General features: G+C 52.0%; 10 protein-coding genes across 10 annotated transcripts; 6 read left to right on the top strand and 4 right to left on the bottom strand.

Annotated features, from left to right (window-relative positions):
* Window positions 1–278: 278 nt before the first annotated feature.
* TRIVIDRAFT_87315 (uncharacterized protein) lies at window positions 279–2,163 on the top strand (the record flags this gene model as incomplete). Its single annotated transcript, XM_014094111.1, has 4 exons — window positions 279–450; window positions 532–947; window positions 1,020–1,325; window positions 1,396–2,163. 4 exons carry the CDS (start codon window positions 438–440, stop codon window positions 2,152–2,154), a joined length of 1,494 nt encoding a protein of 497 aa, XP_013949586.1.
* A 570-nt stretch (window positions 2,164–2,733) lies between these two features.
* Window positions 2,734–4,895, bottom strand: TRIVIDRAFT_80093 (uncharacterized protein; the record flags this gene model as incomplete). Its single annotated transcript, XM_014094110.1, has 4 exons — window positions 2,734–3,812; window positions 3,884–4,308; window positions 4,386–4,463; window positions 4,646–4,895. 4 exons carry the CDS (start codon window positions 4,677–4,679, stop codon window positions 3,159–3,161), a joined length of 1,191 nt encoding a protein of 396 aa, XP_013949585.1.
* Window positions 4,896–5,337: 442 nt separating this feature from the next.
* On the bottom strand, window positions 5,338–8,134 carry TRIVIDRAFT_111252 (uncharacterized protein; the record flags this gene model as incomplete). Its single annotated transcript, XM_014094109.1, has 6 exons — window positions 5,338–5,830; window positions 5,903–7,126; window positions 7,225–7,553; window positions 7,656–7,729; window positions 7,844–7,898; window positions 8,051–8,134. 6 exons carry the CDS (start codon window positions 8,093–8,095, stop codon window positions 5,611–5,613), a joined length of 1,947 nt encoding a protein of 648 aa, XP_013949584.1.
* Window positions 8,135–8,847: 713 nt separating this feature from the next.
* Window positions 8,848–10,410, top strand: TRIVIDRAFT_38658 (uncharacterized protein; the record flags this gene model as incomplete). The annotated part of the gene is made up of 2 exons (XM_014094108.1): window positions 8,848–9,131; window positions 9,240–10,410. 2 exons carry the CDS (start codon window positions 8,848–8,850, stop codon window positions 10,408–10,410), a joined length of 1,455 nt encoding a protein of 484 aa, XP_013949583.1.
* A 2,485-nt stretch (window positions 10,411–12,895) lies between these two features.
* TRIVIDRAFT_123888 (uncharacterized protein) lies at window positions 12,896–15,145 on the top strand (the record flags this gene model as incomplete). The annotated part of the gene is made up of 3 exons (XM_014094107.1): window positions 12,896–13,818; window positions 13,890–14,570; window positions 14,632–15,145. Coding segments are annotated over 3 exons (2,118 nt in total), but the record flags the coding sequence as incomplete, so codon positions are not given.
* Window positions 15,146–16,583: 1,438 nt separating this feature from the next.
* On the top strand, window positions 16,584–17,628 carry TRIVIDRAFT_164970 (uncharacterized protein; the record flags this gene model as incomplete). The annotated part of the gene is made up of 2 exons (XM_014094106.1): window positions 16,584–17,179; window positions 17,241–17,628. The coding sequence occupies 2 exons, from the start codon at window positions 16,584–16,586 to the stop codon at window positions 17,626–17,628; spliced, it is 984 nt and encodes a 327-aa protein (XP_013949581.1).
* Window positions 17,629–17,927: 299 nt separating this feature from the next.
* On the bottom strand, window positions 17,928–19,957 carry TRIVIDRAFT_184771 (uncharacterized protein; the record flags this gene model as incomplete). Its single annotated transcript, XM_014094105.1, has 2 exons — window positions 17,928–19,507; window positions 19,791–19,957. 2 exons carry the CDS (start codon window positions 19,911–19,913, stop codon window positions 18,179–18,181), a joined length of 1,452 nt encoding a protein of 483 aa, XP_013949580.1.
* Window positions 19,958–20,597: 640 nt separating this feature from the next.
* Window positions 20,598–22,534, top strand: TRIVIDRAFT_82622 (uncharacterized protein; the record flags this gene model as incomplete). Its single annotated transcript, XM_014094104.1, has 2 exons — window positions 20,598–20,790; window positions 20,921–22,534. The coding sequence occupies one exon, from the start codon at window positions 20,963–20,965 to the stop codon at window positions 22,400–22,402; it is 1,440 nt and encodes a 479-aa protein (XP_013949579.1).
* Window positions 22,535–22,729: 195 nt separating this feature from the next.
* Window positions 22,730–24,098, bottom strand: TRIVIDRAFT_127224 (uncharacterized protein; the record flags this gene model as incomplete). The annotated part of the gene is made up of 3 exons (XM_014094103.1): window positions 22,730–23,014; window positions 23,084–23,961; window positions 24,026–24,098. Coding segments are annotated over 3 exons (1,236 nt in total), but the record flags the coding sequence as incomplete, so codon positions are not given.
* A 1,892-nt stretch (window positions 24,099–25,990) lies between these two features.
* TRIVIDRAFT_82624 (uncharacterized protein) lies at window positions 25,991–27,117 on the top strand (the record flags this gene model as incomplete). The annotated part of the gene is made up of 2 exons (XM_014094102.1): window positions 25,991–26,795; window positions 26,853–27,117. The coding sequence occupies 2 exons, from the start codon at window positions 26,106–26,108 to the stop codon at window positions 26,988–26,990; spliced, it is 828 nt and encodes a 275-aa protein (XP_013949577.1).
* Between the last annotated feature and the right edge of the window lie 28 nt (window positions 27,118–27,145).

The following is a 27,145-nucleotide window of genomic DNA, read 5'->3' as shown; positions in this document are numbered from 1 at the left end:
CTCCCGCAGAAGCGAAAAAAGAGCTTGCTGCATCTATACTAAAGCTGGTCTCGCGGGTTTCTTTTTTTAACCGGCGCCTCGTTTCCCGTGTCTCGTCGAATGAGCTCGTGGCATCTGCATCGTCGCCGTGGTCCTCAAAACTCTTGCGCTCCCGCCACGCCTTTTGGAGTCCTCCCTTTTTCTCCTTCTTGCTCCTCGATAGCTGGACTCGCCACACCTTCTCAATCGTGATTACTGTACTGTTGCTTTTTGTTGTGTATTCCCTTACTCTCTTTTTTCTTTCTTCTATTGCTACGAGACCTGCCTCCGACTGGGTCGAGAGAGTCTGGGTTCTCGAGTGTACTGTCTTGTCTCGACTTACACCATCAACCACCGCAACATATCTGATTTCCCCTCACACCCTCCAATAAAAAAACAAAATACATAAAACGTCCATCATGGACAACCAAGGTCCGTCCTCACTGACGCCGGAGGCGAAGCCGCCTTCAGCGCAGCCAGACGCAGCTGTCATTGACACGCCCACGCCCGCAGGCTTCAACTTTGGCGGCGAGAAGAAGCGGCCCGCCGCTCTCAACCTCACACATGCCCGAACAGGAACCTCATCAAGTTCCTCATCAGAGAGCTCGCTCAAGGTCCCGCGGACTCCTCGCTTCGCTGAGGCAACCTCCGTCCACTCGCCCGTCGACAACGGCGTCTCGCCCTTTGCCGACCCCCCAGCCAACGCCCAAGCCTCCGACTCTCAGCCTGGCGATGTCGGTTTCGGCTACATCAGCAACTCGGGCAGTGACCGCGAGTCTCTCCGCATGCCAAAATCACCCCTCAAGAGCGCCATGAGGGTACCCGGAACACCGGCCAGAACACTCAACATCATGAGCCCCACGTTCCGCGAGGAGGACATTCTGGAGAAGCGGGAGCAGGAGACAGAAAAGGAGCAGGCCAGAGATCTGGTATGCCTATCTTGAGAGCTTGTGAAGCAAAAAGAAGAGAAGAATGACAGCTAACACGAACCTCTGTTGTAGAAAATCAAAGTCCGCGTCCGCATGGCCAAGTTCGCCCTGCGAAGCGTCCACTTCAGCTGCTCCCTCATCATCCTCGCCATGCTCTCGTCGTCCTTTGCCATCTTCAACGCCACAAAGTCTCTCCCCCAGCAGAGCAAGATGCCCTCGTGGGCCAACGGAACCAACCCCTGGGCCCAGAAGCTCGTCCTCGCCATGGCCTGTCTGTCTCTCGCAATCTCTGTTCTGGTCTTTGTCGCATACTGCCGTGGAGGACATCGTCGCGCTGAAAAGGTTGGCACATACTATACGATTTTCGCTATTGGTTGGGTACGTATATATACTAGTCATTTCACCTTCATGCTTGGCCTTGTAATCCAGACTAACACCACATATACAGTTCATCGTCAGTCTCATCCTCTGGGTTCTCGCCGCCGCCGTCTTCTCCAACTCCAAGAACAACGGCAACAACAAAGACATGTGGGGATGGTCCTGCGTGCAAAACACCCGATCCGAGGTCTTCGCCGACAAGGTCAAGTACTCCCTCGTGTGCCGCCTGCAGAACTGGACCCTCATCTGCATCATCATCGAGGTCGTGCTCGAGGTCATCAGCATCCTGCTCTACAGCGTCATCTTCTACCGCTACTACTCCAAGCGCCAGCTGCACAAGTCCATGGACGTCCGTGACCGCGCCCGCTCCGATCTCTACCTGGCACAGCTCCGCTCGCAGTCCGCTCCCAACACCCCTGGCTTCCCGCGATCCCCTGGCATTGGAGGTGTGCCCATGACGCCCGCCATGTTCCCGCCCAAGTCGCCTGCCCTCAGCCAGTACGCCTTGTCGCCTCGCCACGCCCCGGCCGGCTTTGGCAGCCTCGGCGGCATCGACGAGAAGACCACCTTCACTCCTAGCGCCCAGGTCATTGCTGAGCCTCCCTCTCAGTTCTCCAAGCCTCAGGTTCCCTTCAAGCTCCAGGCTCCTCCCTCAAAGGCTCCCTCTGCCACACCCAAGGCTCAGAGCCCTCTGTCTCCGGCACCGCCTCAGACTGAGACTCTGCACGAGCACGCTCCCGTAGCTGCGGATGAGCCAACATACGATGCTGTGCCCATCCCTGGCGCATACAGCGGTGCTCCTCCCACAACATACGGCCAAGCAATGTAAGATATGACCAAAAACAAAAAAAACGAAAAGGGAACCCAAAAAAATCCCAACAAAATTGTGATGACAAATATTTTTTATTCTTCTTTACTTTCTTTTGTTTCTTACTTTGACGATTGCGGGATTAAAACTCCCCCTTGGGGAATCAGGATGAATATTTTCCTCAAAGGCTTTTTTTATATGGGAGAGAGAGAGAGAGGGAGGTTAATTACAACATATACCACTTGGGGCGTTTTTTCTACTTGCTATTTTGTCTTACTATTTTTTTTTGAGAGGGCATGCGAATGATTGGAAATCCTCATGCCGTAACTGGATTTCGACAATATGCTGTGGACATATATATATATATCATGTACCTATATATCTGGGCACTTTTTTCTAATTGACAGTACATTGATCACGCAATAACTGCTTTGATTTTTCTTCCCGTTTAGTGTAAAAGGGGTTCTTCCTTGTGCTCTTAAGAACTTGACTATGAGTTATTTATACGAGAGGGACTGGTAATGATTGATGTCGTAAGTCATACACGCTGGTTGCTTGCACTCACAAACATCACTCTTCATTGGCACAACACACAGAATTCAAGTAGGTACTAAACTTTTTGGACAAAAGACACAGATCATGATAGCGACTCCTAGATACAGACACACAGGGGCGACAGGGACAGGGTCCTAAAAAAAAAGAGAATCATTGCATTACTTTTGGTTGCCCGCCACACCTTCATGTCATTAAGGTGCAAAGGACTTCCTGAGCCTTCGTCACGCAGCCAATCCTGCCCCCCTTTTTCCTTGCAAGTCGCCCCCTCGAGACCGGCTTTTCAAATGCGGTCCCGGATGCCCTCCCCTCTCTAGAAACGTTTGAATCTATCAGCAGCTACCGTCAAATATTGGAACGATGCCTCTTCCCCCACAAGATCCCCAACTATCGTAAACAGGGCTACGCAATATCAAAAAAAAAGATGGTAGCCCGAAGCGGGTGAAAAACTAGAACGCGGTGGCAATCTTCCTTTAGATGAGATCGGCAACGTTCATGGGCATTTCCTCAATCTGGGTGCTGTAGAACTGTTCAATCTCACGCATCATACGGACGTCGTCGGCGGTAACAAAGTTGATGGCAACACCCTTTCGGCCGAAACGACCACCACGACCGATACGGTGGATGTAGTTCTCCCGGTTGGCAGGGAGATCGTAGTTGATGACCAGGGAAACCTGCTGGACATCGATACCACGGGCCAGCAGGTCAGTGGCGATCAGGACACGAGAGGAGCCGGATCGGAACTCCTTCATAATCAGGTCACGCTGAGCCTGGTCCATGTCACCGTGCATGGCAGAGACGGTGAAGTCACGGGCAGTCAGCTTGTCAGTCAGCCAGTCGACCTTTCTGCGGGTGTTGCAGAAGATGACAGCCTGAGTGATGGTCACGGTCTCGTACAGATCGGACAGGGTGTCGAGCTTCCACTCCTCCTTCTCGACAGCAATGTAGAACTGCTTGATACCTTCCAGGGTAAGCTCGTCCTTCTTGACGAGGATACGGACGGGGTCACGCATGAATCGGGTGGTGACCTCAAGGACGTCCTGGGGCATGGTAGCGGACAGCAGGACAACCTGGGTGGACTGAGGAAGGAGCTGGAAGATGTCGTAGATTTGGTCGGTGAAACCACGCTGGAAGAGGCGGTACATGTTAGCGAAGCCGTACAATCAACTGAGGGGAGTTTTGTTTTAGGAGTCCTTACAGAAAGCATCTCATCGGCCTCGTCGAGGACGAACATCTTCATGGCGTCGGTCTTGAGGAAACGACGCTGGATCATGTCGTGGACACGGCCGGGGGTACCGACAACGACCTGGGGGCCGTCCTGGAGGGCCTTCATGTCCTCACGGACGCTGGTGCCACCAATGCAGGCGTGGCACTCAACGTTCATGAAGTCGCCGATAGCGACAACGACCTTCTGGATCTGCTGGGCAAGCTCACGGGTGGGGGCAAGGATCAGAGCCTGGCACTGCTTGACGGCGGGGTCGATCTTCTGGAGAACGGAGATGGAGAAGGTGGCAGTCTTTCCAGTACCGGACTGGGCCTGAGCAATGACGTCGTGGCCCTTGATAACAGGCATGATAGCACGCTGCTGGATAGCAGAGGGACGCTCGAAACCGTAGGCGTAGACTAGTCTCTTGTTAGACCTTGGCCCCTTTTTGATGCAAGGTCGCTTATTGCGGCAGTGGAAGAGGGACAGCACTCACCTCCTCGGAGGAGCTCAGACTTGAGGTTCATGTCATCAAAGGAGTCGACGGTCTCGTCGTAGTTAGACTCGATCTGTCCTGTAACGCAACCGTCGTCAGCAAAATTGAAGAAACAGGGCGGGGCAGCCATGGGGATCGTAGAGTTGGGTATCGTGGGGTCAAAAACCCGCGAGCGTTTGCGCGAACAAGCAAACTCCCCCGGAAGAGTCCGACACCACAATCCGCCAAAGCCATGATGGAGATTTTGCAGTCCAACTCACCCTCGGGGACATCCTCGAGTCCTTTGTCAGCCATGATTGCGGTTGAAGAAAAAAATCTAGATCAAGCACAGCTCGACCTAGAAGGTTGAAAAAAAAAGTCGGCGGGGTGGTAGCGACAAGAAAAACAACAGACTCCTCTCGAGAGAAGGCTGCGAGCGTTGAATAAGCTGAAAAGTAGTCGTCTAGATTCGTCACTCTCGATATATACGAGAGCAGAAGGAACCTAGGAAAAAAAAAGTCGTGATGATATATCGTCAGTTGAGGTGGGAGAGAGGAGAGAGAAAAAAAAAGACGACTGAGGGGCGATGCTTGTTTTTTTTTTCCCTACCCACCATGGCTGTGGCCAATCACTTGGGGTCGGGGTGGCCTAGTGGGGCAGCGGTTAGGGTACCTAGAGCACTGTACAGGCGAAGTTAGCATTCAAGAATTTTTTTTTCATTCTATGGATATGGAGTACAGTGCACTAGCATACAGTAACGCTACTAAGCCTCCAAGGGCCTTTACTGGGTTACGAGTCCATTTTTAGTGTCCATAGTAATATTTTGTGGCGGCTTCTGCCTTCTGCCTACTAACCTAGGTAAGTACATGTCTGGTTGCATTGCATTGCATGTGGTTTTGTGAGCATCGAGTCACAGAGTCTCGCAGGATTTGTCCCATCTCACCGCCAACCCAGGATTTGTGACTCATTGAGGCTTGTTAATAATTTTTTTTGTTTGCTAAATCTCAAACTCTGATATAATACAATATAGCTAGCGTTAATCTAGATATCGAGCCTTTCCGGCAATCAATATCCGTATCAACTCGGCCTCTCTCTACCCTTACCCACAAAGCCTTGCTTCGCGTGTATGCAGAGGACCCTATATTAGATGACTAATTTTTCGCCAACATGACCCTTTTGTTTCTTGCTCATAAAACTCAGACACTTGTTTGTACGTCCGTATCAAAACGGCTGGGTAGTCAGCTGCTTAGTAGACACGCTTGAAGGGAGGCACGGGCTTGCACTCGTTCTCGTCCAGAGTGGTGGAAATGACCTTGCGGTATGTCAGGTCTACCTTGCCGTGAGGCTGCTTCTGGAAGCTGAGAGTGTGCTTCATCCAGTTCTCGTCGTCACGGTCGGGGAAGTCCTCACGGGCGTGGGCGCCACGAGACTCCTTTCGGGCGGCGGCGGCGGTGGCGGTTTGAACGCTGTATCACCCAAAGTTAGTCATAGTTCATAGTTCATATCACATGTGTTTTGGCGTCACGGATAACACTTACGCGCAAGTCAGCAAGTTTCTCAGCTCAAGGGTCTCAACGAGATCCGAGTTCCAGATCATGCTGCGGTCCTTGATGCCGACATCCGCAAAGGTCTGGTCAACCTCGGTCATCCTGCGGACACCCTCGTCCAAGCTCTCCTGGGTTCGGAAAACGCTGACCTCAGTCTGCATGGTCTTCTGCATGGCCAGACGGATCTCAGCAGTGCTCTTGGGGCCGTCAGCTGTTCGGACCTTGTCAAGGACCTCGATGTGATCGGAACCAGCATCAGCAGCGAGAGGCTTCAGAGGGGCACCCGGGGTGAAGTTGTCACGGATGGTGTGGGCAACGGCACGGCCGAAGACGACCAGATCCAAGAGGGAGTTGGCGCCCAGTCGGTTAGCGCCGTGGACAGAGACTGAAGCAGCCTCACCACAAGCGAACAGACCAGGGACGACCTTGTCCTGACCGTTCTCATCAATAGTAAGAACCTCACCAGTGTATCGGGTAGGGATACCACCCATGTTGTAGTGAACAGTAGGCAGGACGGGAATGGGCTGCTTGGTGACATCGACACCAGCGAAGATACCGGCAGTCTCAGAAATACCAGGAAGACGCTCGGCGAGAATCTCTGCAGGCAGATGGCTGAGCTGCAGGAAGATGTGATCCTTGTCAGCACCAACACCACGACCCTCGCGAATCTCCATAGTCATTGATCGAGAGACGACGTCACGAGAGGCGAGATCCTTGGCGGTGGGGGCATATCGCTCCATGAAGCGCTCACCCTCGCTGTTCAAGAGGTAACCACCCTCACCACGAGCACCCTCGGTGATCAGGCAGCCAGCGCCGTAGATACCAGTGGGGTGGAACTGGACGAACTCAAGATCCTGGTTGGGCAGACCGGCTCGGGCCACCATGGCCATACCGTCACCGGTACAGGTGTGGGCAGATGTGCAGCTGAAGTAAGCACGTCCGTAGCCACCAGTTGCCAAGACGGTGTTGTTGGCAAGGAATCGGTGCAGGGTGCCGTCCTCCTGGTTATAGGCGAGGACACCACGGCACTCACCATCCTGCATAATCAGGTCGATGGCAAAGTACTCGATGAAGTAGTTGGCGTTGTATCGGAGGGACTGGCCGTAGAGAGTGTGCAGGAGAGCGTGACCGGTTCGGTCAGCGGCAGCACAGCATCGGTAGGCCTGACCACCCTTGCCATACTTCTGGGATTGACCGCCAAAAGCTCGCTGGTAGCTAAATGAAACACCCATGTTCAGCAAAATGCGGGGGAGGGGCACCAAATGGGGGATTTGGTGTCATAGAGAGCAATGCTCATGGCTGAAGAAACTCACATCTTGCCGTCCTCAGTTCGGGAGAAAGGGCAGCCGTAGTGCTCCAGCTCGATGATGGAGGCAGGGGCCTCACGGGTCATGTAGTGGATGGCATCCTGGTCACCCAGCCAGTCGGAGCCCTTGACAGTGTCGTACATGTGCCATCTCCAGTCATCCTCGTGCATGTTTCCCAGGGCAGCGTTGATACCGCCCTGAGCAGCTACCGTGTGACTTCGTGTGGGGAAGAGCTTAGAAATGCAGGCAGTCTTGAAGCCAGCTTCAGCAAGACCCATTGTTGATCTCAAACCTGCACCACCGGCACCGACAACAATCGCGTCGTATTCATGATCCTAATAATAGCGACGCGTGGTCAATTGACAATGTCCTCGTTCATCTTGTCTTGCCGACCCAGGGGGGTCTCGATCTGGGGGCGGGGGAGGGGGCCGACGTACAATGACGGGGTACTTGGAGCTAACAAAGGGAGAAGCTTCCTTTGCCCTCAGAGGTCCATTTGCAATAACATGGGCTATTTGTAAGAATATATATCAGCATCTGATCGTATCCCCGTCTTTTCTTCCCGCGATATTCGACCGTAAATCGCAAATCGCAAACTGTAGCTCTTGGGACAGGATGGACCTACCAGCAGGTCGAGTAGACGAGAAGGTTCTAAGCTGGCTCCGGGCAATTCGCGAAAACTGTGTCCAATGTCAGCATCAGCAAGCTGCAGGAAAGAGAAGAGGCCAATGAAGCTCGTGCTTCCTCCAAGCTATGCTCCCCCGGCGATCCGTTTTGCGCGCAGAGCAACGGAGGGGCAGCTGATTCGCAAGTTTTTTTTCTTGTTACGTACCGAAGAGCCAGAGGCCAACTTCCTCAATGCCATAGAAGACGCCATTGTGAGCGAAGCAAGAAATCCGGGGTCACCAGGCTGCGTCCGCGCAAAAATTTGAAGCAGCAATGGCTTTACACTGGCAGCTCGGCAATGCTTGGAGGTTTGGCAGCGTATGTCACGTTTTCGTAAATGGAGACTTCGGAAAAGCATGTGTCGGTCCTCGGCTATCTTGGCCAATCAGAAGCTGTGTATTTGTAGTGGGATCGGGATTAGTAAGGATATGGGAAGCAGACGGCTCAAAGCTGGTGCTAGGAGGTACGTACCGATCCTTGTGATGCCGGGCGAAGCACTTTATACGACCATAGGGTGCAAAGCCTGATGCGGTTATATGGTGAAATCTTCTGAATTGGTAGGTACAGGTTATAACATAGTTGACAATTTTAGGTATTTTTTTCAATTCCAGTACTCGGTTTCTCTTAGCAGCAAGTGTCGCAGGATTGGAGAAAACAAACCGGGATTCTTTCCTACCCGTACGTGTATTCTCAGCTGCAATGGCCCCATTTTACTCGGCACGACAGCAGCCATTGGGCAGGGAAGAAAGAATCTGCCCACTAACAACTTTTGTCAACACCATACGACCAGCTGTATTTGCTGGACAAAAAAATCTTGATCTGCCTCACCAGCAATAACGGATACCATCTTGTCACTTGAACAGAGTAAACACACTCTTTACTCGCCCTTATTCACCTCGGATCTGGCATAAAAGAATTTTCAGTGTCCAAAAATTGGTCGATTCTCTACCTGCGAATAACATCATGCCATCAGCAATCTCACACGAGGATCACGATTCAATTGGTGAGAGCCATTCTGATTCAATTCCAACTCACCCACTCGGAGTCAAACCCCTGGGGAACCAGTATCTCGCCACAGGCCCAAATGCCCGAAGAAGTATCGGCACGTGGGCAATTCTGCCCGATGAGATCCTTGCCCTTGTTCTCGAGGGCTTCGACAAAAGCTCTCTGTTGAGCCTAGGGTCTACATGCAAGTTTTTATATGCCTTCTGCCATTCTGAAGAGTTGTGGAAAGCCCTATATCTTCGGTAAGTTTTAGTTATGCTTTCCCAATGTATCATATCTAATTCCATCGAGAACCTTTATTCCATCGATCGTGTAATTGATGACATGAGCTGACATGCACCAAACTTTAGATCTCAGTCAAAGAGTAGCCCATCTATTAATTGGCAGGGATCATGGAGATCCACCGTCTTGGGGCTTGTCAGTGATCGTCAAGCAAAGGTTGACTGTGGCAACGTCTTCTCCGATGTCCTACATCGACCTTTTGCCTGCAGCAATATTGAGCTGGCAAAGTTTGTCACTGGGATACCAAAGGCTAATCAGATTCGCCGGTTTGAGAATCTCACATATGAAGAGTATGCCGAGAAATGGACCGAACAGCCATTTGTCTTGACACAATGCATACAGGAGTGGCCCGTTTATTCTCAATGGACCATCGATTCCCTGCTCGATAAATACGCGGATGTTGAGTTTCGTGCTGAAGCAGTGGACTGGACATTTTCACAGTATTGTGGTTATATGAATCGGAACAGAGATGAAAGCCCTCTCTACTTGTTTGATCGAAAATTCGCTGAAAAGATGGAGCTCAAGGTCGGACACTCTGAAGGTGCCTCGTACTGGCGGCCGGACTGCTTCGGGCCAGATCTCTTTGAGGTCTTGGGTGATGAGCGGCCGGCTCACCGGTGGTTGATTATCGGCCCCGAACGAAGCGGGTCTACTTTCCACAAGGATCCCAACGGGACGAGTGCCTGGAATGCCGTGATTCAGGGAGCTAAATACTGGATCATGTTTCCACCAACGGCCGAGGTACCCGGGGTTTACGTATCTTCGGACAGCAGCGAGGTGACAAGCCCTCTAAGCATTGCCGAGTGGCTGCTCACGTTCCACGACGAGGCGAGACAGATGCCCGAGTGTGTTGAGGGCATCTGTAATGCTGGAGAGATCCTCCACGTCCCGAGTGGATGGTGGCATCTCGTGGTGAACATCGAAAAGGGCATTGCGCTGACGCAAAACTTTGTTCCCCAGTCTCCCAGCCTAAACCTTGTTTCCGAGGTCTTGTCGTTCCTAAGGGACAAGCCGGATCAAGTGTCTGGTTTCTCGCGAGATGTGGAAGATCCCTTTGGCCTATTCACAGCCAGACTCAAGCACGACTACCCAGATGTTCTGGAGAGAGCACTGGAGCTGGCTGATAAGAAGAATGGCAAAAAGAGGAAGTGGGATACAGCAGTGGGCCGAGATGAAGAGCAGACAGAAGGGGGGTTTAGCTTTGGATTTGGAGGCGATGATGATGATGAGATCCCGTAACGGCGGTGTATTTACGATTTATGAGTATATCTGGGAATTGATGTGCATGATTGACACGAATACACGGAGTAGACGCACACAGCTTCTGTACCTATCTGTACGAGTAGTTACTGATATCTAGTAGTAGATATGCAGGATGCTGGAGTCTGAATGGAGCACTGGGTAATGCGTATATGCACGACAGCTTGGACTTTGCGGGGCTCAGCAGGGTGGCTCTGCATGAATCCTCTGTTCTCTGTGTTGTAAGCAGAGACTCATCCCTGACACATGTTGACTATTGGCTGCGGAATAGGGAAATACCCAGGTTAGTTTCCATGAGACCTGTGGCGCTGGCAGTGAATACTACTCGTAATTGCCCAAACCCTCGCGGCAATTGCCCATTGGGTCATAGTAAACACGAGCTAAAGATGGAATCAATGCTGGCACCCTTGTCCCTGATTCTTGACCTCTGATGCGAAACAACCACAGCTGGTGGTGAGATGCGGAATGGCCGTTTATGATGCGGACGGAATGAGAACTGGCAGCAGTACGGAGATGTGAATGAAGGCGCTGGGCTAGGCTACTGTAGATATCGGAGCTGGAGCCGTCAATCTTAGTACTACTAGTTGGACCTGGACTGGGGTGAACGAACTGGCGCTTGGGCTCCAGGAAACGCTAATCACCCGATTTACCCAGATGTCAAGCCGTAAGATTCAATGGGATGGAGAGTTTCAGGCAGGGGGTCCAGGGGATGGGCTTGGAGGGCATCCAAGATTTGCACTACCTGCAGTGGTGGTGCAGAGTCTTGGGTGGGATTAAGGGGGGATTGCAAATCAACGGCCGTCAAAAGTGGCCAAGCAAAAGCCGACCACGTCACCTCACAGCACAGCTCCTGAGCGAGTGAGTTGCAGCAAGAAAAAGCCACCCGCAAGCACAGCATTCAGGTTAATCTGGCGCTCGCCAATCACTGGGCGCGGAAGCGAGGACTGGGCAACCAACTGACTCGGCACTACTGCTGCTAGCACTGGGAGTTAGCTGTGACTGTCCATGTTAGACAAGTTAGAGCACCGCGAAGGAGCCTTTAGCGTCCGCGGCTGTCAATGGATGCAGCTGTTGGCCCTCAAGTGCCTGTGCTTGTTCTTGTGCTATTGATGCTCGCTCTATCTTGTCCGGTGGAAAGGGGGAGAGGAAGAGAGAAGTACTAGCTGCTAGGCTAGTAGGTAGAGGAGAGGAGAGGAGAGGAGAGCAACAGACAGCTCCCATCTAGCCTATGCTGGTGTTTCCAGGTGCTATGAAAGGCAGAGAGTGAGGAGGGACGGAGTAGATGCACGCAGTTAGTTAGCGCTCTAGGTAGGTGCCTTGCCATCCATTGAACGCAGCAGCCGCAACATACGCACGTTATTGCGGCTCTTTGCAGCCTTGCTCGACTGGATGGATGTAGCAACTACCTAAGTTATATGTGCTTCAATTTCCATCGACATGTCCCAGCAGGTAGCCCAGCCGCAAGAACAAGTGGCAGAAACACAACGAATTACCCAAACAGCCTCTCCAAGGCTCCTGTACTGCCTACCTCGCCCAGCCTTAGCGGTACCCAAAGCCCCCCCAAAAGGAACCGCCCGGGCAGCTAGCGGCGGGCTTTATTACTGGGCCTCCTACTACAAGGGGCGGGCCACCAAATTCGCCTCCACCACAGGACCTGTCGCGAGTCTCGTCCATCTGGTCAGCATCAGCCCTTCCTCCGTCTCTCTCGCCGTCTCGCTGTCTCTCCATCCTCTGCAATCCTCTGCCTTGACCGCAGCAGGGCCTTTTTTGGAGGGGGCGACGATACACCAGTCCGCCGTCGGCACAGCGAGTGCGGCGCTCGATTCCTCTTCGACTTTGTCTTTGTCTTTGCTGGGCCGGGGTTTGCGACGCAATGTAAGCTTCGTCGCTCGCCTTCTCCGCCCTTTCTTCACCGTCCACGCGCCTCTGTTTCCGCTCCGGTTCTTCGATTCTTCGATTCTTCTTCGTTTCTCGGCTTCTCCCGTCCATAATAAATGCACTTCTGATTCACTGTTCGCTATCGTCCTTGTCCCGTAATAGTTTCGCAGCTGTAAGTGCTTGTGACTCTGGTACATGGCTACCTACCCCTAGGAGGTAGCTTTGATAATCGGACCTTTGTGGAAAGCATATTGGCCAGCAAACACTGACGGTGCCTCTTCTTAGGAGCTTGTACTCTGTTCTTTGTTTATCATCTGCCCGCGCTTTGGTTCTCATCTTCATCTTCTTTTATTCACCACCACTTCCAAAGCTTCAGCTTTCCTCTCTCCTCTTCTTCGCTATTGGTTCCACCATTCGGCCATTTATATATTACGACTACTTCGATCGCAAGCGGTGACCTTTTAGCCTTGCCCGATACCGATTCTCTACCGAGTAGAATACTCGCCGACATATATCATACATATCTATATATATACTCTCTGGTGTTTGGGTTGGTCTGCCTTGCCAGGTCCTACCACCCGCAACCATGGTATTAGACGAGCACTACGAGATGTGCCTGCCTATCCTGCAGGACCCAAGACTCGAGGATGAGGACAAGACGGATAGAATAGAGGAGCTGTTCAAAAAAGAAACCAACCTGATTGGCATGTCTCTGGATAACGCCATCCTCGATGTCATGTGGCGATGGCGTGAATGCGGAGGGACCTCAACGTCACCGCCTCCCATCCGTCAGACCATCCTGCGACGACCATCTCCGGCTTCGTGGAGGGGCGGAACTCCATTATCAGGCTCGCCCCGGCTGGCCGTCAGTCCCCTTGCGCCGCCTGGATACATTCCCGCTACCTTTGGCAGGACCAAATCGGTCACAGCCTCTCCCTTTGGGTCGCCGCGGGCCTCTCCTCGCCTGGCCCTTGCGACCCCTGTGATCCCCCATAGCCCAAATCTCAATGCGTACGAGTTTGCCAGCGACCCCACCCCCGCCCCCGAGATTCTCGGCGAATATCAGATCGAGAACGTCGACTGGCTGGTCAACGATGACACAATTAGCCTCTCCTCGTCTGTGGGCAGCACCACCACCAAGAGCCTCAATGCCGCTGCCCCTGAGTTTTCGTCCATGTCCTCGCAGCAGATCGACATGTCGCCTTACGACATGCTCAGGTCGATCCTGGGGTATACGAGGACTGATGAGGAAATTGAATCAGCCCTTGCGGCACACAACTACGACCTGAGCGCAACCATCACATCCATGATGGAGGTTCCGCAAGACGGCGGTGTACGGCTTGATGAGCCCAAGAACGTCCTCATTGGCAAGTCGATATCTGCAGAGGGCCGCCCGTCCACCCCAGTCAACCAAAAGGCTGGCGTCATCTGTAAATTTTACATGTCGACTGGCCAGTGTCTACGCGCAGACTGCCGCTTCAGCCACGACCTTAGCAACCACCTGTGCAAGTAAGTCCAGAAAGCGCAAATTCAGTTACAAGATAGTTCCAAGTCCAAACTCGCTAACCTTGCCAATCTAGATACTGGGTCATGGGCAATTGCCTCGCCGGTGAAACGTGCATCTTCTCGCATGATCCATCTAAGCTCGTGAGCAAGATGTCTCTGGAGAGCGGCACAAATACTCCTACCAGAAGCCATAGCAGCTTGATGCTTCAGGATATGAATTCATTCCCCTCCCTGCAGTCAGGTGATTCCGATCAGCATGGCGCCTTTGTTGGCAGTCCCAACTTTGCCTATGGAATCGGTTCATCGCCGGGATTGCGGTCCTTACGGGCGGAGAGCCCACGGCCGAGGTCGCGGCCTGGAAGCCGGCATCAGCTCAAGGAAAACCATGCCGTTGCCCCAGCCCTTGACGACAATGAGGCCTTCCCGTCTCTTGGCTCGGCCATTGCAAAGCAAGGAAAGAAGCATCACGGCAAGCGAGGCGGCCATGGCCACAAGGAAAACGGTACTCCCAGCTCTTTGGCGGACATTGTCAAGATGAATCCTCCTGCGTCTCCGAGGCTGGAAGTGCGCAAGCCCGTTAGCAACGGCAACGGCACCATCGGCAAAGATGGCGAAAACAGCGCTGCAGCGCTTGCGATTCCTAGCCCCAGGCACATTCCTTGGCTGGAAACCGGGGAGCACGCCAACAAAGCATATCTCAAGGCCCGCCAAGATGCTATCAAACATGGCGGCCTCAGGAATAAGTTTTTGCAAAGGTACGTCTACATGCCATGACACTGAAACTAAGACGGATTGAAATGCTAACAACAACTCCAGCGCTGCTCAAGCATGGAACCGCAACGATGCCAGGGCCGCCAAGGCTCTCAGTCTCCGTGGCCAGAGTGAGAACGACTTGATGAGAAAGGCTCACAGGGAGGCAGCCCGCGAACTCTACGAGGAGCGAAACAAGAGTTTGGACGGCATGTCAGAAGTGTACGTCGACCTCCACGGTCTTCATCCAGAGGAGGCCGTTGAGTACCTCGAAAAGGTCCTCCTAGAGAACGAAAAGGGAGGCAGGCCTATTTACGCCATCACCGGAACTGGCCACCACAGCAAGAACGGTAAGGACAAGGTGGGAAAAGCGATCCGCGCATTCTTGAACGAGTGGAGATACGCGTACCGCGAGTTTTCCGTGCCGGGAGACCGCAACAGCATGGGCGGCATCCTGGGAGTGGACGCCGGCAGCTGGGACAAGTCGCTGGCAAGAGATGGAGCTGACGAAGACAAGGTCACCGTCGACATTCTCAGCCAAGGCGTCGAGATTGGTGATGGCAAAGTCCGGCTGCTGGTCAGGGACCCTCCCAAGGGGCCCAGCGGCCGTCGATGACAAGGCGAGAACTAAAGAAGTAAAAGACTTAAAAACCAATGCAAAAAAAGGGGGGACTACCTAATAGTTGGAGGCAGAGCGAGAGTTAGGTAGAGTGTATCTCAAGAACAAGTGAACTATCTATACTCTTGTCGTGGCATGTCGGCTTTTGTGAATGATGGTTGACAGTTGATGTTTCCCAGCTGATACTGATAGGGACACAGTGCAGTGAACTGATAATACATCCTCGACAGCATCATCATATACACACATATATTGATTGTCTACTGATATAGGTAGGTACTAATATAGGTACTTGGTGCACTAGAAGTTGCATGACTTTTGGTCGACACACGCCGTGTATCAAGCAGTTCGTTAAGTCTCCTGGATTGCAACGTTTCTACAGCAGCAGCTCCCATTGGTGGACTGTACAAGAAGGGCCGTTCCTTTTAACGCCTTTAAAGGTGACGGTGGGTCTGACGTAAGTACAAGTGCTCGTACCAGCTCCTTGAGTTACGCCCCATCGTCATCCAATTGGGGGGAGGAAACACGGAGTACAGCGGTCTCAGGTACACAATACGGGTGCACGCACAGGTACCTGGCCGCTGTGCCTCAGTCGATGCGCCGCAGAGGTACATGCCAGGTACCTTGTTATCGACCGACACCGCCACCGATGGATGACGAGGAACCAAGAGGGCTTATCCCAAAGCCCTTCTCATCCTCTTTGATTCCTCGTTCTCTTCTTCTTCGTGAGGATCATCGCAATTGAATTAATCCCCCCCTTTTCGCATTTTATTAAGCTTGATTGTGCGCCGACCGACGGACTTGATTCGCCGCAGGGGAAAATAACGAGTCGGAGCGGTTCCGATCTCGATAATCTCGACCGAGCGATCCGCCAAAACTCAAAACCAACATTGAAACTTTTTTTTTTTACACGATACTTTTTCTTGGATCCGTGATGGAGAATTAGGTGGATAGGGGATTCATCTTTTCTTTTTGGGGGCTTTCGATATTCGCATATTCGACTTTGGCCTTTTTTTGTTGTTCTTCTTTTCACGGTATCTATTCGCTTTCGATTCGATTATACCGAGGACCTACCTACCTTGTGGATATACAGCTCTTGTTGTTGCGCCGAGCTGCTTTCCCCCTTCTATTCGATTACGTCTCCCTTACATCGACATCTCGTCTCAAACGACCACGACGAATAAAGCCAAATAGGCAAAAAGAACCCAACCTATAATCACAAACAATGCCGGCCCAATACGAGCCAGCGAGGGCCGAAAGCGTCTCTCCCACGCCGTCCTCTCCCTCGTCCGAGACCCCCCCGCTGTCCTCGTCGGAAACCCGGTTCCCGCACCCGCAGCGCTGGTCTCGCAGGGACGCGAACCACCGCCTCTCGGGGAGCGTCTCGCGGTCGCAGCGGATGTCGTCCGGGGCGCAGGGCTGGGTGCGCGACCAGTGGAAGACGTATCTGCGGTGGAGCGAGAAGATGATGGCGGCGTTTTGGAAGCTCTCGCTGCTGCATCGCGCGCTGGTGGTCTTCGTCATTTTGCTGGGATGGACGTTTATCATCTTGTCTATATTGTACTCGGAGGCCTTCTTTGCTTGGCTGGCGACGGTGTCCAAGTCATGGCGCGAGATTCCTGGAGGCTGGCTCATTGCCTTTATGCTCATCTTCGTCACCTCGGTCCCTCCCATCGTGGGATACTCGACTGCCAACACCATTGCCGGCTTCGTCTACGGATTCCCCATGGGCTGGCCCATTGCTGCGTCGGCGTGTATCATCGGCAGTTTGACTGCCTTCATGGCCTGTCGGACGGTCTTGAGCGGCCATGTCAACAAGCTGATTGGCAACGACCACCGCTTCGTTGCGCTCGGCCAGGTTCTGCGCAGAGATGGAATCCTTTACCTGACGGGCATTCGCTTCTGCCCGCTGCCGTTTAGCTTGAGCAACGGCTTCCTTGCTACGATTCCGAGCATATCCCCTCTGTCGTTTGTCATTTCGACGGCATTGTCAACGTAAGTCTAGAATCTTTTGTCCCATCTTGATAACAACAACGGTTTTAACTAACAATCCCAGACCCAAACTCCTCATCCACATCTTCATCGGCAGCCGCCTCGCCATCATCGCCGAGCAAGGCGATGCAATGCCCCTCCGCGACAAGATCGTCAACTACACCGGCATGATCATTGGCGGCGCAATCGGCGCCGCCGCCGGCTACATCATCTACCGCCGCACCATGGCCCGCGCCGACGAGCTCGCCCGCGAGGAGGCCAACATCAATGCCGCCGAGGAGGGCGCCGCCGGCTACGAGGACACCGACACCCTCATGGACCCCGAGGATGCGGCCGATGTCATGGGCGATGACGACGTTTCGCTGTGGGACAACCAGGGGGATGATGGCTGGGGGGATGCCTATGATGATGAGGACGATACCACGAAACTGACAAAGCTGAATAAAGACTAGAACTAGACACGGACAATGGGGTTATGAAAAAAGATGTCATGATTTTGTTTATAACGAATTTTACGTGATAGAATAAGAGCACCGGCGTTGATATATTTCACAAAGCGTGCAGACCATCGAATCTTTAATAAAAAAAAAAAAGTCAATACCAATATCAATATTCAAGTAGGAGGGTACGATAGCTCCTGTTCCATTCTATGCTATACAATAACGTGCTCGGATCCAAATCCCGTGTGTCGTAAAATCATCAAGTGGCCGCTTGCTCACAATCATGTCATAAAAGAAAACCCTGAACAATTCAATAGTCATCCAGCACTTAGACAAAAAGCCCCTGAATGGCCACTAGGTTATGCCATTTCTGCTTTTATCAGAAAAAGAACAAGAAAAAAAAATCCAAAACGCCGCCGCTGTAGAGAACCGACCCAATAGACTAGAAATGTGTAAAAAAAAGTAACGCAGAGTTTATAATCTGCGAATAGGGTCGCTGAATAAAATTGTAATGGATAGAGCGGAGCAAGATCGAGAATGAGGGCACGGCGATAATCGGTTTTCAACGCCGTTGGTACTGATTCATGAATTGAATGGCCTGCTCCATTGGATATCCAATAAAGACAGGGCCAGTGAAAACCATCTGGGGACCGTTCATCCCTTTCGACACATCCGGATTAATAAAAGTAGGCTGAGGAATAGAAGAGTGATGCTCGTGGACAGGATGATGCTCGTGGGGCACTTTAGTCGGAGTGAAAGGCGCCGAATCTTGGGCCTTCGAGATAGGGACATTCTGAGTCTGAGGATCAGGCAAGGTCGATATGTTCAGCCCAGTAAAAGCAGGTGGCTTTGCCGTATGGCCAAAGGGGCATTTCCCAGCTGGCTTCGCCGGAGTCTGGGTGCTCTGTACAGGACTCGGCATTCGCACGGGCGCAGGAGGCGGCGACATAGGATGGCCATCACCATTGCCAGATTGTTCATAGACTGGCACAGAGATGCCCCAGGGACGGCTTGGTGATTCCCCTACTCGAACCTCCTTCAGTGGTCGGTCGAAATGACTTTGTCGGTCATGATCCATATCGGCTGGCGGCTCAGCAGGGGCATCTGGGTCCGTGCTTGAGCTGACGGCGTGCGCCCAACTCTCTACTCGGTCTGCTGAAGTTCTCGTGGCATTGCTGGGGCGGCGAGCGTGCTCCTCGTCAGGCAGCATCGGCTTGTGGAGTTGGCTCAGGTCTTCAATCATGCTCACAATGTTTCCATACTTTGCATCCAATTTCCTAATCTGCTCTTCGCTGCGTTGATATCTTCGCACGCAGACCTCGTGGCTGCGAGGCAGCTCGTGCTTGTGAGTTTCAACATAGTGAGCAATCTCCTCTGGGGAGTGCTTGTCTAAGAATCGGATAGGGCATTTGCTCGCCTGATTTACGGCGTCGTGCTGAGACGTCTCTTCGTACATGGCAACACAAATAGGGTCTTCAGAGCGATCTGGGGCCAAGTCCGGGCCGGTTTCGGGCTCCCGGTCTTGGTCGGCAAGAGCAGCGGCATCCTTAGCAAAGGGACACTGCAAATTGCCTTTCTTCCCCTCAACGGTAAAATCTTGTTCCAAAGCAGTCGACATGGAGGTTTCTACGTGGGAGGTTTGGGATAGCGTATCTCTGGATGATGCTGTGGTTTTACTGGCTTCACCTAATGAAGCAACCAGCTTGTTTGCAGCACGGCGTCCGTCACGAATGATGAGAGCAATCTGGTGCTGGGACTGCAGAGTGCTTTGCCTAGGAAGGGGCACGGGCGAAGTATCATCGACAGAGGTGTGGACTGGGAGCTGGAGCTTCGCCAAAGTCTCTGCTATCTCTGGTGTAGCGGGCGCATATTTATCGGCCAAATACTGGAACTATAAGAGCAGTTGACGTGTTAGTCAACGGAGTTTTATCAAGATGTAAGATGATGTCGAGGGATGCCTAGCCAAGCTAGATTGAAAAAAATGAAAGGGAACAATGCGGATCAGTGATAATAAAGGTTGTCAATCCCGGCAGCATTTGCTGCTATTGATCTAGAGCTAATGATATCTCATCATGTAGGCCGTCCCAAAAGGCTGTGCGTATGCAAGGGGTATATAAAATACAATGATGTCGGAGAAAAAAAAAGAAAAGAAAAAGAGCTCTTTTGAGGCTTACCTGCTCGTGGGCAAAACGCAGCTTATGCTCCAGTATAGTCTTTCGGTCTGTCAGAACCTGAACCTCGTCCGCAAGCGCGTTGAAAGCGTCCGCCACGGTCTGAGTAAGATGAAAATCTGCCATTCCGGATGGCTCAAGTTTTTTCAGACTTGGCCACGAGAAGAAGAAGAAGAGAAAGAGAAATGGACGAAGAAAAAAACAGGGAGAAGTAGGAAAAGAGGTCCAGGGCCAGCCGGAGTTTTAACTGGCTGAAGCGGGGCGCGCTTTGGCCGATTCCGGGTTGCGGTGCCGCAAAAGCGCGTGACGAACTCGTGGGATGATTCGTCAGCAAGGATTTGGCAGATGATGGAATGTATTGAATTGTACCAACCAACGTGCATTAATACCTAGTACGGCAGAGCCGGGTTTACAAGGTGGTGAAGAATTCCATGAAGGAGGTTAGTTTGGGGGAAGAGGAATTTGGTTAATCCAATCTGCAGGTGCTAGTGAATAGCTACTAAGGTAGGATCAAGCTTAAAAGGTGCAGATTCTGCATTCCCAGTCAATGATGCAATAGTTGGGATGGACCCCATTGAAGTCAGCGATTGCAGCGAGAGGGAGTGATATTTTCACCCTTGTGAACCCCTTCAAGAACCACAATGAGAGAAAATGGTAATAAGTGCACATGTGCTATATCCGCAGATAAGAATGGGGAGGCCTCAATAGCCGCAGATCCAATGCCAGCTATATGCAGCCATACAAGCCCAAGGACTAGCCCATCGATGGCTTGAATCGGTACAGCGGCCCAAAGTGGCTACACGCCGCCTGCCAATGACACAACACGGCTGCTTACACCCAATTTCTCCCCCCTCATAATCTCGACAACCTTGAAGAGCAGAGATAAGAGTCCGTCTGTACATATACACGGATCTTATCTTTGGTGTTCCCATAAGAGCAGAGGAACAAGCAGAATAAGATTGCAGTGAAAGAAGCAGAGATATATTCACATTGAAGGTCATAGGTCAGTACATGCGTTTGATCTCATCGGGCTCTGCTTTGGCGGGGTGAAGTGATCCCTTCAAAAGCCCCTCGCATTCACCTGATGTGTGCTATCGATTTATCCATACCATCAAACTCACCATGTTTTCTAGCCTCATCCTCTTTGCTTTCCCTCCACAGCCACCATCGCCGCCATGCTGCAACGACTCGCCATCCCCGCTGCCAAACTGCTTCGCAGCAAAAGCCACATCGTTCCTGGCCAGCTCCTCGTCACTGAGCACTTCTTCCAGGTTCCCCTAGACTACGCCAATCCATCCGCAGGATCCATCACCCTCTTCGGCCGCAGCGCAACCAAGCATGAGGTCCCCATCTTCCCTCCCGACGAGCTTCCCTCTCCCAAGCCCTGGATCGTCTATCTCGAGGGCGGCCCGGGCTTTGGAAACAGGGAACCTCAGGACCACCCCCTGACGCGCACTGCCCTGTCTCGCGGCTACCAGGTGCTGTATCTGGACCATCGAGGTGTTGGTTTGAGCACTCCTGTTTCTACCGAGATGCTCGCCCGGCTACCTGGCGGAAATGGACCCAATGCTGTCGAGATTCAGACCAAATACCTGAAGCTCATGCGCCAGGACAACACCGTGCGTGATTGTGAGGCTGTCCGCAAGCTCCTAACCGACGGCTTGCCTGAGCACAAGGCCCGGTGGTCCATCTTTGGCCAGTCATACGGTGGCTTCATCTCCATCTCCTACCTGTCTCTCCACCCCGAGGGCCTGCGCGAGGTCTTCCTGACCGGTGGCTTGGCTCCCGTTGGCAAAACCGCCGACCAAGTCTACCAGGCGACGTTCCAGAGGACCATTGAGCGCAACGCAGCCTACTACCAAAAGTTCCCGGATGATGCCGAGACCCTGCGCCAGATCGCTACGCACATTGAAAAGGAGGGCGGCAAGCAGGGCCTTCCCCTGCCTGGAGGAGGCTTCTTGACGGTGCCCCGTCTGTTGACCATTGGCATTGCCTTTGGCGGCCATGGCGGCGTCGATCAGGTACATACCATACTCCTTCAGCTCAAGGCCTCTCTTGACCAGTTTGGCTTCCTCACGCGGGCTTCTCTTGCTCCCCTCGAGACATTCACTGCCTTTGACACAAACATCATCTACGCCATCCTCCACGAGGCCATCTACTGCGACGGTCCCGGCAGCGTCTCCAACTGGTCTGCCCACCGCGTCGGCCAATCCCTCCCGCAGTTCTCTTGGCTCAGCAGAGACAACGTTTCCAGCACCTCGTCCACTGCGCCCGGCCAGCCGCTCCTCTTCTCGGGAGAGATGATCTTCCCTTTCCACTTCGACACTTATCCGGAACTCATTCCCCTGCGGGCTGTTGCCGAGCGACTTGCCACTGCCTCTGACTGGCCAGCACTCTACGATATCGAGCAGCTGCGCAAGAATGAAGTCCCCGTCTATGCGGCGTCGTACATCCCCGACATGTATGTCGACTACGAGTTTGCCAAGGACACGGCGAATCTGATCAAGAACGTAAAGACGTTTGAGACAAACGTCATGTATCACAACGCCGTGCGGGCAAAGGCGGAGGAAGTAATGCAGAACCTGTTTACCTTGCGAGATGATGTAATAGATTGATCTTCTCAATCAAAAAAGGGAGAAAAGGGAAATCTGGATAGATGGTACAAAGGTCCAAGCCTTGGCATAAACCGACGTCGCTTTTCCTGATAATATATCGTAGTCTTTGAATCTCACTCTATTTTTTTTGTGCTTCGCCTATTTTGTTCCTTGAATCATGGAATCGTATATCAGGCATATTGCCATATCCACCAGGCCCCTTCCTCACATGACAAAGTGATAAGTGCATAATGAATACAAAATTCCCATCGTCTCATTTTCACATTCATCAAAACTCCATTCCCAACAGCCAATGTGCAACAAGACAACACTCTCCCATATTTATTTCTTCTTGGTGGTCTTGCGCTTAACGGGCTTTCCTCCCTGTTGGGCGCCGGAGGTCTTCACCTTGCTCAGAGAGTCCGTGCTCTTGTCAAGAATCTCAAAGTCCTCGCCGGCTGATTCCGAGCTTGGGGGCGTGTGCTGGGGAACGTCCGAGTCCTCCTCGAGCTCATCAGTCTCGGCGTTTGCGCTACCCTTGGACAAGAAACGACCAGCAGTCGACTGGAAGATCCAAAGGGGCACTCGAACCACAGCGGTGTCCCTGAAGGTCGGCTGAAGAAGCTCGTTCGGCTATGTAGATGTGTGTGTTAGCACTTTGCGTCCTATGTCTGGTTTGAGTGGTTATTTTAGAATGCTTACGTCCAAAAGGTACTCGTTGACATTGCCCTCCTCATCTTCCTCCTCAAGGAAGACGTCTCCCTGAGAGTCAACCACGAGAATCTTTCCGTTTTCAGCAACGACTCTCTTGCGAACACCGGTAGGAGTGGGGGACGCAGATGCGCCTTGCGACGAGCTCTTTGAGCTCACGGCCTTGCGAGACTTCTTGGATGCGGACTTTCCATCATCCTTTCGAGTCTCCTTCTCTTGCATGCGTCTCTCGCGCCTGTTCCTAGGCTGGGGAGGGGCAGCAGCCTCATCCTCTTCGGGAGCAGGAGGAGGAGGCGGCGCAGGCGTAGCATCGACTCCAGGAATTCCCGCCGCATTGCCCCAAGCCGCGTTTCTGGCAAAGGTGACGTAGCGCTCCACAAACTCCTTCTGTCGCTTCCAGCTCATGTACAGCGCAAGGTAGTGGATGGCGCCTCCGCCCATCACGAAGACGCCCACCAGGACTGTTCCCAATCCAGGTCTGTAGCGATTGTAATAGTAGTCGGTTCCCTTCCACAGAGGGAAGCCATTGGCGAGGAAGTGGTCGTAGCGATCGCGGGAAGGGCCACGGAGGATGTTGGCGATGAGCGAGAGTCGCGCCTGGCGCTCCGACGCCTCCTTGACGGCTTTGCGGACTTCGGCCTGCGAAGGCTTCTTGGATTCGGTGCCCTTCTTCTTGCCCTCCTTGGCCTTTTCGGCGACAAGCTGCTGTCTGACCTTGTCGGGGTGAAGCAGACGTGTCTTCTTGCGGTACGCCTTGTTGATGTCGTCCAGGGAGGCCGAATTGGTCACGCCGAGGACATCGTAGAAGCTGGCCGCGGGATCGGTTTCGTGCGCCGCAATCTCGTCGCGGATGCGGAAGATTTCACGATCTGGGCCGCCAATTCGTCAGTCTTCAAAGGCCAGCGCCACGGGCTTCCTCGTTGTCCGCCTCACCTTCTTTGCTCCATGCTGCGGCCAGCGGAGTCAGCAGGGATAGAACCCCGACAACCAGATACTCGATCTTCATGACTGCAAGGCTTGGCTCGCTTACCCTTGCATTTATGAAGCCCAAGTTCCCAATTGTCGTGTGTTTGGATGTCGCAAATGCTCGAGGGGCGAATCGCCGTGCTTTTATGTGGGACGCTGAACAAGGCCAGATTTACGTGCCTAAACTTAAACGCTAGATGACAGGGGGGTTGAGGTACTGGACACCTATATCCACTGCATTTGTATGCAGCAAGTGCTTGTACATGGACTTTTGACGACCAACAGATTCATTGCTACCCTGGATGGAAGCCCCTGATTTTTCTTTTTTCCCAGAATAATTATGCCTACGTTTTTGCACATGTGAATTGAATGTGATGGTACATGCTTAGCAAATCAATTACACATGTAGAGAAAATTCAAGGCTTAACGAGGGAGTGATTGGCCCGTAACCCATGATTAGAGAGAACCCCGTAAGGGCCAATCGCTCCAACGCTCTCAGATCTCAAGGTTTGCGGTAAGAATTTAGTGAGCATGATTGTAACAAACTACGAGGTATAATAAAAACCAATAGAGGAGGTATTTCAATCAGTGAAATAACATTGAAGCTCTGAAACAATTAGCCGAGTCATAATATCTTCAGCCCTAACTTGGGATGATAAAAAGCTGGGTAAAATGAGTGGGCGGCTGAAGACATCTGATTCTTCCTTGCTGGCAATGCGAATGTAAATGCTCGGCTTTCAGAGAACAAGAAACAAAGAAGCAAGTCGGTTGTCGCTTTTTCTTTCTTCTTTTTTTGTGTGAACGTAAAAAAAACATGGGTACAAAGAAGACAATGCGAATAACGACAATAAGGTCAAAAATAGCATCAAAAAGCTATGAAAGGGGCCAAAAAAAGTAACAAGCGAGTAGCAATTGCACGTTTCGATCGTGCGACCTCCGGGTTATGAGCCCGGCGCGCTTCCACTGCGCCAAATTGCTTTGTGAACTTGTTGAATTCTAGTCCACTAAAATCTTATATATATGTTTCACATTGGCGCAAGACTTACATTCTTACATAATACAAATTGAATCTGGCTATCTTGAACTCTAATATTTGATATCTCGATTAGGACTTTGGTCTTTGCCATTCGGGGTATTTGACACCCGATATTCCCCTTGGGTATTGGCAAGAAATACGTAGCGAAGTTGCCTTTATTTCTAATCCGTTATATCATACACTCGTGCCCTGTATGAGATGCTGGACTCGTACCTTGCTCGGTATCCCACTTGCTGGCGTGCCACTGGGTTGATTACAGATACTACAAAATATCCTCATGTAAACCTCCCTCTATCTCTATAGCGGGCGTGTGCAAGTCCCTATGAGGCAGTGTCTTCTTCAGTCAGCATTGAATAAGCCGTCATTTACTTTCAGCATCTCAAAGTAGGTAAATTTTGCGGCAGTTTCCACAGTCGCCGCTTTGACGAGTGTAGACCAATTTTCATGTAACCTATTACCAAGCCTGGTATTTGCTAGTTGAGTTTTCTTCCGTCAACCTCTTCAGATTTACCGAGGCTTTTAATGCCATCTCCATACCTACCTATACCTTGGTACTAATGCATGAGTGCAGACAAGCATACCATCACGCCAGATCCCGCCCAAAATAGCAATTGTCCATGTATCAAATAGGTACCCGGTTAGTGATTCGTCTGTCAGATTACTGATGCGGCCTTTTTGGGACATTTACCTCGTTAAGAATGTCCAATCGATTTAGACGCTTCCCGCATCTGCGTCTACATCTTATCTGCATCTCCAGAAAAGGGCACAATATGTGTCTGCTTATGAATCAAGATGGAGACTATCTGTATCGGTAGTTGATATGGCAAAACCTCGAACCCCACGGCTCCACCAACTTCCTAGTCTAGTAGCTGCCAAATCCTAGCTTTCCTTGACTTGGGTGAAATATATATTGCATAGATAGGAGTTTTTCTTTTCTTTGATCTGTCCCGCCCTTGAGATAGTCTCTACTTCGTAGTTATCCGTATTAAACAAAAGCCAAAGACATCAAAAATGGCCCCTTCAGCAACCACCAACCAAGTCCGAATCGGCCCAACCCCCAACCCAGACTGGAAATTCGGTCAGGGCAGCAACCATCTCGACGCAGCCTCGCCCTCGTCCTCCAACCCAGACGCAAAAGCCCAGAGCCACACCGTCATCGACCCCCAGGCCGAGGATCGAAGCTCGGGCCTCAACTACAAGCTCCTCATCTCCGCCATCGCCCCGCGCCCCATCGCCTTCATCAGCACCCTCTCCGCCGACGGCACGACGGCGAATCTCGCTCCCTTCAGCTACTTCAACGTCTTTACTCATGATCCGCCCACTTTTGCCGTCGGCTTTGCGCATCCGCCGTCGGGGCCTAGGGATTCCTTTGTCAATGTGCGTGACTCCAATGAGTGTGTCATCAATATCATCTCGGAGCACTACATCGAGGCCGCCAACTCGACCAGCATAGACGCTCCTTACGGGACGTCCGAATGGGGCGTTTCCGGTCTGACGGCGGACTATTCATGCGAGACTGTCAAGGCGCCACGAGTCAAGGAGGCGATATTTAGCATCGAGGCCAAAGTGGAATCTATCAAGGAGATTTACAGCAAAGCAAATCCTGGTAGGGTGTCCACATGGCTGGTCATTTTTGAAGGGACCCGGTTCTGGGCGAGGAACGATGCGCTGAGTGAGAAGAAGGATGAGGTTTATCCCGAGGTATGTAGAGATCACCTCTCCCTCCTCCTCTTTTCAAAGCTTCTAACAATAAATTAGATCTTGAAGCCCATTGGCCGCATGGGAGGCGTCATCTATTCCAAGACGACTGATCTCCTGCAAATACCAAGGCCGCAGTTTGAGGCCGATCTTGGCGGTGCCGAAGGCTATGCGAAGCTCTCAAACAGAAGCAAATAGCAACAAAGACGTTGAATGCGTATGGAATTATTCCTTAGGAGGTAAAGGAAAAAAAAAAACATCATTAATTAATGAGCACAGACAAGTAAGAGCAGCACACGGTAAAGAATTTTATAAGAAAGAAATCAGCGTGATATTCAAACGCAATGGTATAC

The sequence above is a fragment of the Trichoderma virens genome (genome assembly GCF_000170995.1).
Source record: "Trichoderma virens Gv29-8 chromosome Unknown TRIVIscaffold_92, whole genome shotgun sequence".
In the NCBI taxonomy this organism is placed as follows: Eukaryota; Fungi; Ascomycota; class Sordariomycetes; order Hypocreales; family Hypocreaceae; genus Trichoderma; species Trichoderma virens.
This window is presented reverse-complemented; position numbering and strand designations above follow the sequence as displayed.